A 14747-nucleotide genomic window follows, 5' to 3' on the forward strand; every position below is an offset into this window, starting at 1 on the left:
TGAGTCTATTAGTGAGCCGGTTTAATGACGGTGAAACGAAAAATGCAACATAATCGACTGATATTCCTTTTTCAGATACTCACTGGAGACTACAAAGTTCACCTAAAAAAACACATCGCACTACACCTATTTACCACATCCAGAACAAAACACTCGAAACATATCACACCACTTAGCTACAGAACAGATTTATTCAAGTATTCGTTTTTGGTTCAGAACATCAAAGACTGGAATCAATTACCCCAATACATAGTCGAACATTGCGATTTACAAAGGTTCGAAAAGGCTTTGTCAGAATATTTGTAACCAAATTGCTTGTTCCTTGTCGCTTGAACATGTTCAATGTACTATATCAATATGTTCATTATGTACTATATCACTTCAGATCTTTTTTCTTTTTTAGTGACGTGTACGAGATGTATTTGAACATGTTTCTTTTATCCGTGATATGTGCGGGATGTTCTCTGATATAGTTTTATGTTTTTGTTTTTGTTATTTCCACATAGTGTGTGTCTTGAGCGTACAGTGTGAAACTTGTTTCCACATATGTTCTTTGTACGTGCCAGATATGTAACCCCAACTCCTGTCTTGGCTCTTGGACTGACAATGTGAATAAATGAATAATAAATAAAGGAGTTTGCATGCTTTTCCAACAAATTAAGCAGGTGCTGCTTCTGTGTGTCTGTCTAGTCTTGTTTATGGCTGCTGTAAAGGGCGAGGAAGGAGCATGATCTGCAAGATGGCATTTAGAGGAAACAGGGTTAAGAGGCACGACGCACACAGGCTCCAGATCGGCAACGCAGGCGACAGTAGTGCCCCATGGCAGTAAAATTTTATCTGGTGTGGTGTTGGTAGCAGCAAGGACAGCTGATTCATTGTTGAAGTGAGCCACACCTGATGCGAGAGCTATGCCTTTATTAAGGCAACGGGGCGACGGAGTGACCAGAATGTGACCAGAGTTGACGTCGTGATGTTCTTGTGGTGGTACCTCGATGTATAGAGCAGCGATAAGTCGAAGTGGCCTGTAGGTTTCGTCGTTGAGTAAGTGGTCCGTGTCAGTAAGATGGACGACACGTTGCGCAGAACAAATAGCCGCAGAAGGAGAGGAAAGAAAGTCTCAGCCTAAAATGAGTTCGTGGGAGCACGGGGATAGCACAGCAAACCCTATGTGATGAAGAATTTCGTTGATTAGTACACAGGCAGTAAAGAGAGCGGAAGGGCAAATCGTTGTTCCCTGGGCTGTAACCAGTGTTGGTCCATCATAAGACGTCGTGACTTTTCGAAGACGGGCACACAAATCAGCACCACTAACAGAAAACGCAGCCTCAGTGTCCACCAAAGCATCAACGTCCACTCCCTCAACTCTGACCGCCATCATATTGTAAGGGCGCGCTGGAGTAATTGTAGTCCTGTGTTGGAATGCAGTTTGTCCTCCAAAAACTGCGTCGCTTAGTTTTCGGACGCCGATCAGAAGCGAGGGAAGCAGGCTGAAGAGAAGAGGAGCAACGGTAGGGCGATGGTGAACGGCGTTGGTTTGATCGATGACTACTGCGCAAGTCTCCCTACGCTGGCGGAGAAGGAGACCAATGCGGCGCTGACGAATAACGGTGGCCCTGCTACAAGGCTCTTGTGGTATAGTCCCGTTCGCGTATGTCGTACCCTCACCGCTTGTCTTGCTGGCGCTTGCGGCAAAAGCGTGAAATGTGACCACGATAGCCGCAATAATAGCCCGTAGGGTGAGTCGATCGATAAGGAGGATAGTAGCTTGCCCTAACTGCACCAGGAGAGAGAGCAGTGAGAGGGACAGATGACGGCTTAGGCGGTGGTGATGGAAAGCTCGTGGGAAAGCATGTGGGAGGTGCGGCAGCAACCGACGCGTACGTTCGTGGTGGAGACGTCGAGCTGACGGTGCCTGGTGGCGCGGCGGCGGTGTGCGGGAGTGATAGGAGAGTACGGTGACAGTGGGCTGCAGGTGGGCCATGTGGGTCATACACGTGAGCTCCTCCCTGATGACATCCCGCAATGACGTTGAAGAAGACTGAATGGGACACACTGAAGGGAGTGTGAATCCCATTGTTTCTAACTCTTCGCGTACAATCACACTTATCGTGTCTCGTAGGTTTGGATCGGCTGTAATACGGGCCACGTCACTATCCGGTTGTAAGCGCGTAGACTCAAGTTCTTCGAGGCGCTGACAGGTTGGCACAACGTCAGCAACGGTAGCCGTATTCTGGATTGCAAGGGCATTGATTGCGATAGGTGCAATCCTCTTAAGAAGCTGGCGCACTTTGTCTGACTCTGTCACTGGTGTGTAAACCCTGCGGCAAAGTGAAAGAACATCCCCGATGTAGGATGTATACGACTCCGCGATGTGGTTTTTCCGAGTCGCGAAAGCTTTCTTTGCAAGAGCCGAACGAAGAGCCGGTGTGCCAAAGACATGGCGAAGCTGATCATTGAAGGCTGTCCAGTCGGGGATGTCGATGAAGTGGTTGAGGAACCACGTCTTCGCGACACCCGTGAGGTAGTATGACACGTGAGCGAGTTTGTAGGTGTTATATCACCAGTTAGCAGCGCCGACACGTTCGAAATCGTTCAGTCATTCCTCTACATCTCCCCCGCGCATACCAGCGAAGGCATGGGGCTCGCGCTGGAGGCTGTTGATGACGTGAGAAGGCACGGCACGCGGTGGTGGAGTGGGAATGGCTGCAGCACTGACCTCATCTTGGTGCGACATATTTCTGGACACCTGGCCCAAGCGGCGACCTGAACGTAGCCCCAGGGGTAGAGTGGTCGAGAGGAAGGCGGGGGATCTAACAGCACGCCCCACCACGTATGAAGTCTTGGTTTGGATAACCTTTATTAGGCCTGAGGAACCGGCAGCCGACAGCTACGATAAATGAACCAAGATGATGATGCTACGCGACAACGATGAGGATGCATGAACCACACATGACAATTATGATAATGTACAGGTGAAGAGCATGCATATACTAAATGCCCACAATATACGTATATGCAAATGCAGTAAAAGCTTTATAGGTCGTACCTCAATAATCAATAAAACAGGATCCTTCGCACGGATCTTTTGGTTCTGGGCAGCCTACGCGTTGCTTGACGGCGAGAAACATTTTTTATTCGGCCACATTAGGCCGCAACTCGGTTGATTCTGACAATCTTCGGAGCGCGCCTAGCACGAAACATGGCAATTCTTTGTCCCGAAAGAACAACAGCATTCACAGCCAGCGGAAACAAAGTTGAGTCCGGATCGCTATTTTCATCATAGCGAATGCATGCGTGTGATGGTCGTAATGGTGGCAGTATACACGCAAAGGAGGAGGCCTGCCGAATAGTTTTAAATTAATTAAACACGGTAGTCTGGCACCGATGTCGCGTTGGAAACTAGAACGCATAGTGAGAAAAGTTGCTGCTTCTACACAGGTCTTATGCGGAATAAGTGCAGCATTTACCTATTCATGAAGGAAATTGAGGTATACATAGCAGACATTTTTCCTTTGTTTTCTTTATTTGTACTCGATAGGTCGACATTCAATGACTTCTGATACATTTACCGGATTTGTGAAAGTTGAATTGACGAGATTTCAGTGTATTGTTTACATTGTGAACGATGGCGATTATTTATTTTCATCACCATCAGCTTGACTACGCCCACTGCAGAGCAAAGGCCTCTACCATGTCCCAACAATCAACCTGGTATAGTACTTTTTTGCTGCCATGTTTACCCGAACTACTTAATCTCATCTGCTCACGTACTTTTCTGTCTCCCTTTCGCGCCTTTACTTTTTGTTAAAAATCAGTCAGTTACCTTTAATGACGAGCGGTGGTCCTGCCTACGCACTACGTGCTCTGCCGATGACCATTATTTCTCCTTGATTTCGACTACGATACTCTTAACCCCGGTTTGTTCCTTGACCAACTCTGCCCTCTTATTGGCTCTCAAGGTTACATCTATAATTTTCCTTTCAATCGCTCACTGCGTCATCCTCAATTTTTTTCAAGTCCTAGCTTTTTGTAAGCTTCCAAGTTCCTTCTGCGCAGGGAAGTGTCTGTAAGATGAAGCTATTACATACATTCTTGTTGAAGGGTAGTGGTAGACTGTCCTTAATGATTTCAGAATGTGTGTCGAATATGCTCCATCCCATCCTTATTCTTCTTGTTAATTCACTCTCGCGGTTCGGCTCCACGGTTACTACATCTCTTAAGTGCACATACTGCTTTAAAACATTAGTTATGACTGTGCCCATTGTAACATAAGCGAAGCTCTCCAAGCCCCCTTACTGGTTGACATAATGCAACTTACAGTTCTATTCTGCACTTCGGCCACGTGTTCTCACCTTCTCACCTCTCCCCTGATTCCAGAGTTCTCGCCTTACATAAAGCATGTATAGGGTGTTTTCTCCAAGACGTTTCACGCAGTGGTGTGGCTTTGTTGCAGATAAGTGAACTCGTGTCTGTTATATGCATGATTCATGGAGCTCTCCTTCAAAGGAACTCTTTAAAACCGAGGGTCGGTCGTGCGCCCTTTTTTGCCCACGCGCGAGAGCGAAGAAGCCTGACAAGAGGGAGAACATGGTAAAGATATGAGGAACACAGGGAGGCTTATATTGAGAAGCTACTTGAGCCAGGTAAAGAAAGCGTGGCAATATTGAAAAGACCATGCAAGGTAGAAAGAAGCAGAACGAAGGTGAAGCTGCGGTGGCATTAGAACAGGTGGTGTAGGGAGGAGATATAAAAGTAGTGAGATTAGCTGTGCTGGGAAAAGATGTAGATTGATGCTAGCACATTTTCAAGCACCGGCGATGCAATGCAAAGACCTGGAGCAGTGTGCCGAGCGTTTGCGACTTGAAGCCATTGCTTCGATTCTTTAAAGAGCCTTCGTAGGTCAAGTCATTTGAAGCCTTGTTGAGTGGCGCATTTGTTTCTTCAGTCGGACAACACATTTTAACAGACTGCTAAGCATATAATAATATATTATTGTTTTAAAACTGCCACCGCAGGTCGAGTGCCTCCGCAGAGCCCTAACTACAGCCGGCGAAGCTGCTGAACGAGGTGCCCCTGCCCGCATGGCAGCGCTAGTGGACTGCTTGCGGGACGCTTTCTTGTCGCCAGATGTTCCGGAGGATGATCGCCTGACCCTGCTCGAACTTATAGAGCTGCGCGCTTCAGGGTGGAAACTATCCCCGGAGCAGCAAATCTCGTACGCTAGCCTCAACGATGCCGTCGGAGACGAATGCGACGATGTTCAAAACTTGTCACCTCTCCCATGGCGCATCGCCGAATGAGGCTTCCTTACATTTGCACCCGGAGACGAAACCTTTCCGTCAACACGTTTTGCATCACGCTCAATAGCTTCTTCCTTTTCTTTGTGTGAAATAAACTAATTCCTATTTGATGGATCTGCCTATGGCTTTTACGAGCTGTTTTTAACTTGGTTTTTCGTTTTGAAATGTAAACTGATTTTTTTAAGTACAGCGATGGAAGGCCTCAGATAAAACGAGGTAACAGCATGGCCCAGAACCAAAAGCTGCAACAAGATACATCTTGTTTCGAGAGGACGGCAAATGGTTTGACCCTCATCACCTTCTCAAATATTTTTTTTTCGAGTTGGCAGGCGTATGTATTCACACACAGAATTCACGAACATTCGAAGAGAATATCAGAACCCCATCCAGAAGAGAATCTCGGTTACGCCCTTTCAAGTGCGCTCTTTGCTGCTTCAGTACGAATAGGTCATTATAAAACACGCATTTTATTCCTTCGTAGATTTCCGTTCACGCAGGTGGGCTGTGCCGACAGCGTCGGCTGCTATTTTGTTTTGGCTTAGGCTGCTAATCACTCTGCTCTGCTAAGTGCCTTTCTCAATGCGACCGAAGGGGGAAGACTGAAAGGAAAAAAACGACCGATAAGCATTGCGTTCTCTACAAATACCTGAAGAAAGTCATGGTGGAATTTACCGAATGAAATTCACTGTGTGTAATAAATACCTCCTTCCGAAAGAATTCAGATGAGATGTGAATATGGAAATCCCTGAAGTAAAAAAATTGAAACGATACTGATTAGGGCAAATCTGTCATGATATAAGTACAGTGAATTTTTATCTCTATTTATTTATTTATTTGTTTATTACAAATACTGCTGAGCGTTTTCGGGCTGCAGCAGCAGTGGGTACATGAATGTCAATGATAATAACGGAAACTGAACTGACTAAACACAATGCAGTAGAAACGACAAAAAAATGGGCCTGTATCTACATGCTACACTGTAAATGTCGTCGAAAGACGATAGTCTTGCGTCTGGAGAATGTGAACAATACGTGTATTTTATGTTCTGTGCAAGAAAATCGGTGAATGGTATTCTCAAGGCGCTGCGTTGGAGTGCATCGAGCGTGTAGCGGAGGTGAACAAGAGCATCCAGACACGTTAGACAAGAGCGCCATCTGGCAGTTATCTTTGAAAACGATGGTGTGCGCGACCACGGAGAAAGATGCGCGCCAGTCTCGAAGGAGATAAGGTGTAGAATGCAAAGCGACGGGCAGGTGCCACCACCTGTCATCGTAGCAAAGCGTTGAAAACATTTTCATGAGCATCGCGTTGCACTGTCAGCGCAGTGCGACAAACGCTACAGTCCTTAGAGTTACTTGTGTGTGCTTTCACTAGTATAAAGGCAGACATACAAAACATAGACGTGTTGTCGTGGTGCCTCTGATATACACAGTACTTGCTTTTTTATTGACAATCCCACAACTATGAACACTAAAGCTTGAGCAATATTGGAGGGCGCTGTGGATGGGGTTGGCCGTTTGGTGCCGTTTGAGATGTCGTTAGGGTGGACAAACAGACAAATGTACAAACTGTCATACAGACCGACATTTTTCCATCGAAGGTCGCCAAGAAAGACTATCATCTTTAAAAACGCCATGCCTGAGCAGAACGCGCAACACAGACACCGCTAAAGCTGGAGGAGCAACCTTCCGGAGCTTTTTTAAACAATATGGGAAACCGATACAAACACAATTGCGGTGTAGCCACTACACCCATAATTTTGGTGCCGGCATTTGTTTGTTTGTTTGTAGACTGGAATTGATGGCACATACTTACTGTGGGGCCAAGAATACATAATATCCACTATGCCATCCTTCGTCAATATTCGGTGCAGCGTCATCCGCTTCACGCTTGCAGGAAATTTTGTGCAATGTTTTGTTGCCATGGTTGACGACGAGGAAGGATTATGCCTAATGCTATTATGACAGGGTAGTACCAACGCTTAACTGGCGACCACACACATAAATTAAGTGGCGACCTCATATCGAATATATCGCCGGAAAAGGTGTGCGGGTCATTGGCATATTACGTAGGCTAAGCAACTACCGCATAGGTATGAAAACAGACACATTGGTAATGATATATCGCATATACGTTCATCCTAGTTTGGAATTTGGTTGTGTACTTTTCTCTGGAGTTCCAGCTTACAAGTTGTGGTCTTTAATTCTTCTGGAAATAGAAGCGTTGCGCTTATGCCTTGGCCTGCCCAAAACAGTTGCTAACAATGTGTTGTGTCTCGAATCGAGGGTCCCTTCTCTTTCTTGTAGAATTCTCTTTCTGACCGTTCAGACATTCTTAAGAATTTATAAATCCCTATTACTACCTGCAGAAACAGCCTTTATTTCCACCCCGGAATCAATTTTCAGTGCTAGACGACCGCGATTCCACAACCCCCTACTTATATTTGTGCAATAATTACTGGAGCCTCTAAACATACGTATATGCGACATCATGCCGAGTCGCTATAGTTCATACCCTGTGGAAATTAAATTTAGCAATATTTTCTCTAATAACGCCAAATTACATTCCCATAATATTTTGGATGGTTTATTACAAGACCACCTGCGCGGTATTACAACGAACGTTATTATTGCTACAGACGCATCGCAATGTGACTAAAATTGCGGGGTTGGTATTTTCAGCCCAAATTTACAATGGATTTATTCCCTTAGACTATCCGATTTCATACCCCGTTTTGTGGCTGAATTTTTGACAGTAGTTACATACAGCAATAACGCAAGTTACATACAGCAATTACATCAGCTGTCATAATAACAGATTCCCCATCTCCCTGTGCGGCACTTTCTGTTGGTGCTAATAATCAAGTAACAAAAGGTGTTCCGTGCACTAGTGCCTGAGCATTTGAGAAAAGTACGATTAGTTTGGGTGCCTGGACATAAAGGTTTATTTCTAAATGAAATAGCTGATTCCTCAGCTAAGTCGTAAATTAGCGAATCGATTCTACCGCAGTGTCCATCATCCGCTTATGTGACTGTTGCTCGATTCCGCATACGTACGCTTATAGAAGTCTTTAGAGGTACAGCGCTCAATAACTCTACAGAATATCGCCATTTATTATATCACTGGTGAAGAGACTTTTGCAGCACAAGTAAACAAGAAGTAGCTATAACAAGACTGCGTTGCCGGGTACCAAATCTGAATTTCTCTAAACGCAGGTCTGCTCAGGCACCTTCGCCACTTTGCACGTTCTGTGATGAACTTAAAAAAAATAGATCATTTCTTTTTCACGTGCAGGTGGTTTGACACATTCCGAAACAACCTTTTAGAAATACCTTTACGTGGTATTGGTATGGACTTATCTGTGCCAGTCATTTTGTTTTTTGCAGCTTCCAGTTCTGGGTTCTTTAATGTAATAGTACGCGTGGCCGTCCGAAACCGTGCTGATGAAACTAATAGGTTGACTAATTAATGTGTTTCATAATCGTAACATATCTACAAAATTATAAACGCATAAAAATCACGTTATTGCTAGTTTTTAAGAATAAAATCGTTTCTTTATTTAAATATTGCATGCATTAAATTAAGCACTAAACTTTCCAAGGTTATCGGTAATCTTTCTATTATATCTCCAATATACTTAATCTGAACAACAAATTTTAAAACCACTCCATTCTGGGCCGTATGCATCCCGATCAATATAGGTGAACAAGAACAAGAACTAGTACCATTCGACGAACCACTCGTTACGAAATTCTCAAGGTGTGGCGCCTGGCTGCTGTGTTGCAGCTCTAAACGCTTTATTTACACACATTAATGGTGATTTCGTCCCCGACATGAAGCCTGCTTATAGGGTGCAGTTTGCCACGGAGTTCCAAGCACTAGCGTAGCTGAGTGTAGAATACTGGGTTGGCACACAGCGGACTCGGCTCGAATCCAATTGTGGTCTTACTATTTTTTTTAGTTTTTTGTTTTGCTTTGCGCGATAGGGATTACAGACACCGGTGGAAGCAGACAACTACGGTGCCCGTAACCCGTGTTGGGATCTCATGACAGCTTCCCTATAAAGAAATACCAAAATACGGCACTTGAATATGGAACATAAGCACGGAGCAGAATTTCGAAAGTCAACAGAAAGGCAATTGACGGGATACGCGAACGATTGTGTCACGTCCGCATTAACCACTGCTCCTGCTAATTCGCTCAGTGCGGTGAAAGTGAAAGTACATAAGGAAGTTATGAACATATATACTTACCTTAAGGTGGCTGAATAGTAGCTTGTGCAATAATGAGTACAATGAAACCGCCTGAGCGGGCTCATTATGTAACGTTTACTGTGCATAAGCTAGCGTGGCCGCTATCGTTTGCACCAAGCGGAAACACGCTCAGAAGTGTGCGAGTGCGCTTAGCGTCAGGCGAGGAAAGATTTGCCATGCTGGAAATTATCCTATAAGCACGATCTTGCCGTGCTGGAAAACTTTATTGAGAGTATAGATGCTGACTTGTACATAACGGTGAGTCAGCCTCTAACTTCAATGAATTCATCGTTGACAAGCACGTGCTGAAAATAAAGGGACGAACAAGAGCAACCAACGGGCGAAAGCTTTATAGAAACTGCGTTGTTTTTTTCGACAACGTTCGCTTAAGAACAGAAGGAACTGCAATGGGTACGACGCTGCTTCTGTGCAAAGCCGGAAAGTTGGAGACCAAACTAGTCTTCGTGTTCTATGAATAATGCGGGATGAAGCTAAAATCCAGGGGGAACCGATAAACGAAACTCAACAGCGCAAATTGCGCCACTTTTGATAATTCGCCTTAAATGTACAGTAGAAGTTGTAATACTCATTCACCAAGCGAAGCGACAGATGAATGACTTACGCATATCTACATGTTTAAAAGCACTGAAATATTGGGAAAGGTTTGTGCTTGAACATAGTTATATTCAGAGCGCGTAAACAGACAAGAAACGAGGGACAGAGTTATGCAGCACTCGTCTGTATTACTCTGTTTTTCGTTTCTTGTCTGATAACGCGCTCTATATGCCACTATATATGCATGTGTGGCTGTTCCTCGTCCTCGTGTGTCGTGCGCATATGTTGTTGTAAACGCGGACGTTAACTGCCGGAAGCTCAAACTGAAGCATGGAGGCTGCGCTTGCTTTCAGGTCACCATGTATACATGCAATCATTTCTTTTGAAAAAAAAAATTCGCCGAGTCAAAAAAATTTGCGATTAAGTATTTCCCATGGCAGACACGATGCTTTCATATGAACGTGGGTAGCACATTATTGTAATTTCGTAACTCATTGATACGATGCTATTGGTCACCGAAGTACGCGCACAAATTCATGCGATTGCAATAAGATTGCACCACGTCAACAAAGAAAGAAAGAAAGAAAGAAAGAAAGAAAGAAAGGAAGAAAGGAAGAAAGAAACAGACAATATGAAGTACAAAAAAACTTATCCAATAAACAAACAGGGGAACAGAAGCAATAAATAAAGATAAACTACAGAGACCACGCAGCTTCGTCGTTGCGTCTGGTTTTACGCCATCGGAGCTAAGCGGACGTCACTTCTTAAATCAAATTTCTCGTAGTAACGAAGCTTAACAGGGATTTAAATACCACTGGAGATGTTTCAAACGGGAATTTCAAATAACTTCAGAGCTGCCTATTTATTTATTTATTTATTTATTTATTCATTTATTTATTTATTTATTTATAATACCCTCAGGGCCAAATGGCATTACAGAGGGGAGTGGATTACATCGAATAACACATGGTACATGGTGGGGAGGGAAAAATACAGCGTTAGTACGAATATAAGCAAAAGTCAGCGTACAAACAAAAAATACATTAAATACGTCCTGCGTATACAATGTTAGCTACGGTATCACGAAAAACATGGTTGTCATTAATAGCAACAATTTCAGGGGGAAGGTGGTTCCACTCGCGAGAAGAACGACGCAGGAACAACTGCGCAGCTGTGTTAGTACGATAGGTGATAATTCCAACCTTGTGACGGTAATCGACACGGTTGGAAAAATACTGGGGTTGCAAAATAAGTTCGTCGCACAAGATGGGGTGGTCATAAAATTTATGAAAAGTTGATAGGCGGGAAACTTTTCTTCGAAGTGACAGGGTAGGCAGGGACAGATTATTTTTCATTGCAGATATACTGGCAGTGCGATTGTAGTTCGATAATATGAAGCGTGTGGAATTATTCTGAACTAGTTCAAGCGATGTAATTAAATTAATGTGGCTGGAATCCTGTTGCTGCTGGCGGAATGGTTTCTTGCAGCAAACGTCAAGTTTTATTACCCTTTGCACTTTTCGTGGAACCGGAGCTTGGGCTCAGTAAAGATCGTTTGTAGACTCGCATTGCTTAAATTTTAACTTTTTCGACCTTTACAAAGTTTTTGACGATGCCTGCTAACCTGAATTGTATAGCTTGTAGCGAAGCCTCCAAACACTGAAATGGGTCGAACTCTCAAGTGCTTTCCAGGGGCTCTAACCAAAAAGAACGCCACTCGCGCTGAGAGTCCGTGCTTGGTCATTACTGTCGCCATTGTGTATGCTCGCTGTGTGCCGGCTAATAAACGCCCCAACAAATTTGTCTAGGTTCGGGGTATCACGAGTAACCACTGCCGGTCATCGGCGTAGTGATTGCGTCGGTGTAGGAGGTCGTCAAGAGTGACGAAAGGGTGAGGTCGACGACACAAGGCACGCGTGGATGGCATTGCGGACGGATCAGAGGAAGAGTCGATCAGCGGGGCGATCCAATTATCCTTTGGCTGTTGGGTAACGATGATGTTAACATCAATGGCAGAAACAGCAACCGAGAATACTGAGCAGAGCACGTCATCTTCAGGCAGACGGGAGCACGAGAGGGCGTCGGCAACAGCATGCTGGCGTCCGTTGTGGTATAGCACGCGCATGTTGTAGTCTTGTAAGCGAAGAGCCACACGGGCGAGACGGCCTGAGGGATCCTACAATGATGACAGCCAGCATAGTGCATAATGGTCGGTGATGACATCAAATGGGCGACGATACACATAAGGTAAAAAAACTTTGTAAGAGCCCAGACGATCGCCAGGCACTCTTTTTTCGTGATGGTGTAGTTTTTCTCGGCTCTCGTGAGCGTACGGCTTGCATATGCCATGACATATTCAGGGAATCCGGATTTGCGCTATGCCAGGACTGCGCCGAGCCCTACACCGCTGGCGTCCGTGTCCACCACCGTTGGGGTCGTAGGGTCATAGTGGCGCAGAATGGGAGGCGACGTCAACAAATGGCGGAGCTTCGCGAACACGTCGTCGCACTCGGACGACCACGAATTGAGGGGCCCGTTACTTCCAAGGAGCTTCGTCAGCGGTGATATGATCGATGCAAAGTTTCGTATGAAGCGTCGGAAATATGAGCACAGGCCCCCAAAACTACGCAGTTCTTTGACAGACGCAGGTTTGAGGAATTTGGCCATGACCCGAAGCTTGGCTGGGTCAGGAAGAATGCCATCCTTGGACACGACGTACCCTAGGATGGTGAGTGTCCGTGCTGCAAAGTTGCATTTCTTCAGATTTAGTTGCAAGCCGGCATTTCTTACATGAGCGAAAGAGAGAGAAAGGATCAAGTTCTATTAATAATAAATGCTCACTGAGACTTCCTTAGATGGGGCCCTCAGTCCAGGCCTCCATTGCCTTGCGCGACCCTGCGAGCATGCTGGACCAGCGGCTGCTGTTCCTGCCGCGTAAGCTCAGCAGTGCAGACTCCCAAAAGGAAGACGTGGGGTTGGGAATGGAAGGAACGCCCTGTTGGGAAAAGCAATCCCACGTGGAGTGGCACACTGTCAGTACAGATTCACAGAAAGGGCAGTAGGAGGAGTAGAGAGTCGGATGAAAGCGATTTAGTATATAAAGGCAAGGAAATGAATTGGTCTGTATTTGCCGCCAAGCGGCAGCATCTCCTCTGTTAAGTGAAGGATAATGGGGAGGATACATATAACGGCTCTTTCGGTAGTACTCAAGCGTAGTGTTGTAGTTCAGTGGTTCTGTTCATACGTCATCTGGATTGGACAGCTCTTCCAATGGAGCCCAGGCAGTCAGGTCTCAGGCAACCGCATGAACGCGTTTATTACCATGGAGAGAGGCGTGTCCTGGAGACCAGGTGATACGCACAGGACATAATGCGGACGGTGAAAAAGAAGAGAGGATATTGTGTTTATGTGCATCCACAAGTCCTTGAGCGAAAGCACGGCAAGCAGCTTGTGAATCTGTTACAATAGTGACAGGGGAGTCATGCGACAGTGTCGTATCTTACATGTGCGAAAACTTCTTTCAGACTTTGAAGATGCGTGGAGAAATCCGGAGCGAAGACAACAACGTCATCGAGGTAACACAAGCACGTGTGCCATTTCAAGTTGCGCAGAACAGTGTCCATCATGCGCTCAATGGTCGCAGGTGCATTACATAAACCAAACGGCATGGCGTTGAAGTTGTACAAGCCGTCGGGTGTGGTGAAGGCAGTCCTCGGTCGAGCGTCATCAGCCATGGGTACTTGCCAGTACCCCGCGCGCAGATCGAGAGAACGAAAAAAAAAGTTTGGCTCCGGGAAGGCTGTCAATTGCGTCATCGATGCACGGCTGTGGGTAAAAATCCTTGCAAGTGATCTTATTGAGCCATCTGTAGTCTACACAGAACTGCACAGAACCATCTTTATTCGCAACAAGAGCAACAGGAAACGCCTATGGACGGTCCCAGGGCTGAATAACGTCACGTCGGAGCATATCGTCAACCTGCTCGTAAATTTTCTGACGTTCAAACGTGGTATGGACGTTGCCGTAATGGTGGATGGGAACCAGTGTCGATACGATGCGCAACAGTGGACGCGTGACCGAGAGAACTGCGCCCGACATTGAAAGAAGAACGATATTCTTGCAACAGGTCCAGAAGCTGGGGATGCTGCACCGATGTAAGATGGTCATCAATGTAGGGCCCAAATACAGCAGGAGATGATGGATCAGAAGTGGAAACAGCACTGATGGTACGCGAATTGGGACAATGTGAGTCATCGGGTGCGTCCAGGACTTGTGCGTCGTCGACTGGTTCCACTCTGCCGAGACATTCCCCTTGAACCAAGGTAACAGTGTACGGGGATGGGTTGGTTACAAAAATAGCGGTGTGGTCCTGGGTGATTTGCATGATCGCGAAAGGTTTCGACACCATTTCCTTCTGCAAGCATGGTCGGATGGCGAAACGAGTGCAATTGTGCTGGAGAGACCGGCGCACTAGCCCGATACACCCATCGTCGAGCTTGGAGCCACTATGGTATCGGCTTTCACGAGAATCCTGCGCAGTGTCGAGCGACTGTCTTCTGGCGTCAAATCCAGAAGAGTGAGAGTTCAATTTCGGTGGCGGCACAATGGATGACGGCGTCGTTGCGGGAGAGAAAATCCC

General features: G+C 45.8%; 1 protein-coding gene across 1 annotated transcript in view; it reads left to right on the plus strand.

Moving 5' to 3' along the window:
• LOC142774821 (MIF4G domain-containing protein B-like) overlaps positions 1 to 5410 on the plus strand; it is a 40819-nt gene extending 35409 nt beyond the window's left edge. Inside the window, exon 6 of the mRNA XM_075875927.1 lies at positions 5016 to 5410. Within this exon, the coding sequence (XP_075732042.1) occupies positions 5016 to 5300 (285 nt within the window). The 3' untranslated portion in view covers positions 5301 to 5410. The remainder of the gene's footprint in view (positions 1 to 5015) is intronic.
• Positions 5411 to 14747: the final 9337 nt, after the last annotated feature.

Source organism: Rhipicephalus microplus, chromosome 10 (assembly GCF_043290135.1).
Source record: "Rhipicephalus microplus isolate Deutch F79 chromosome 10, USDA_Rmic, whole genome shotgun sequence".
Taxonomy (NCBI): Eukaryota; Metazoa; Arthropoda; class Arachnida; order Ixodida; family Ixodidae; genus Rhipicephalus; species Rhipicephalus microplus.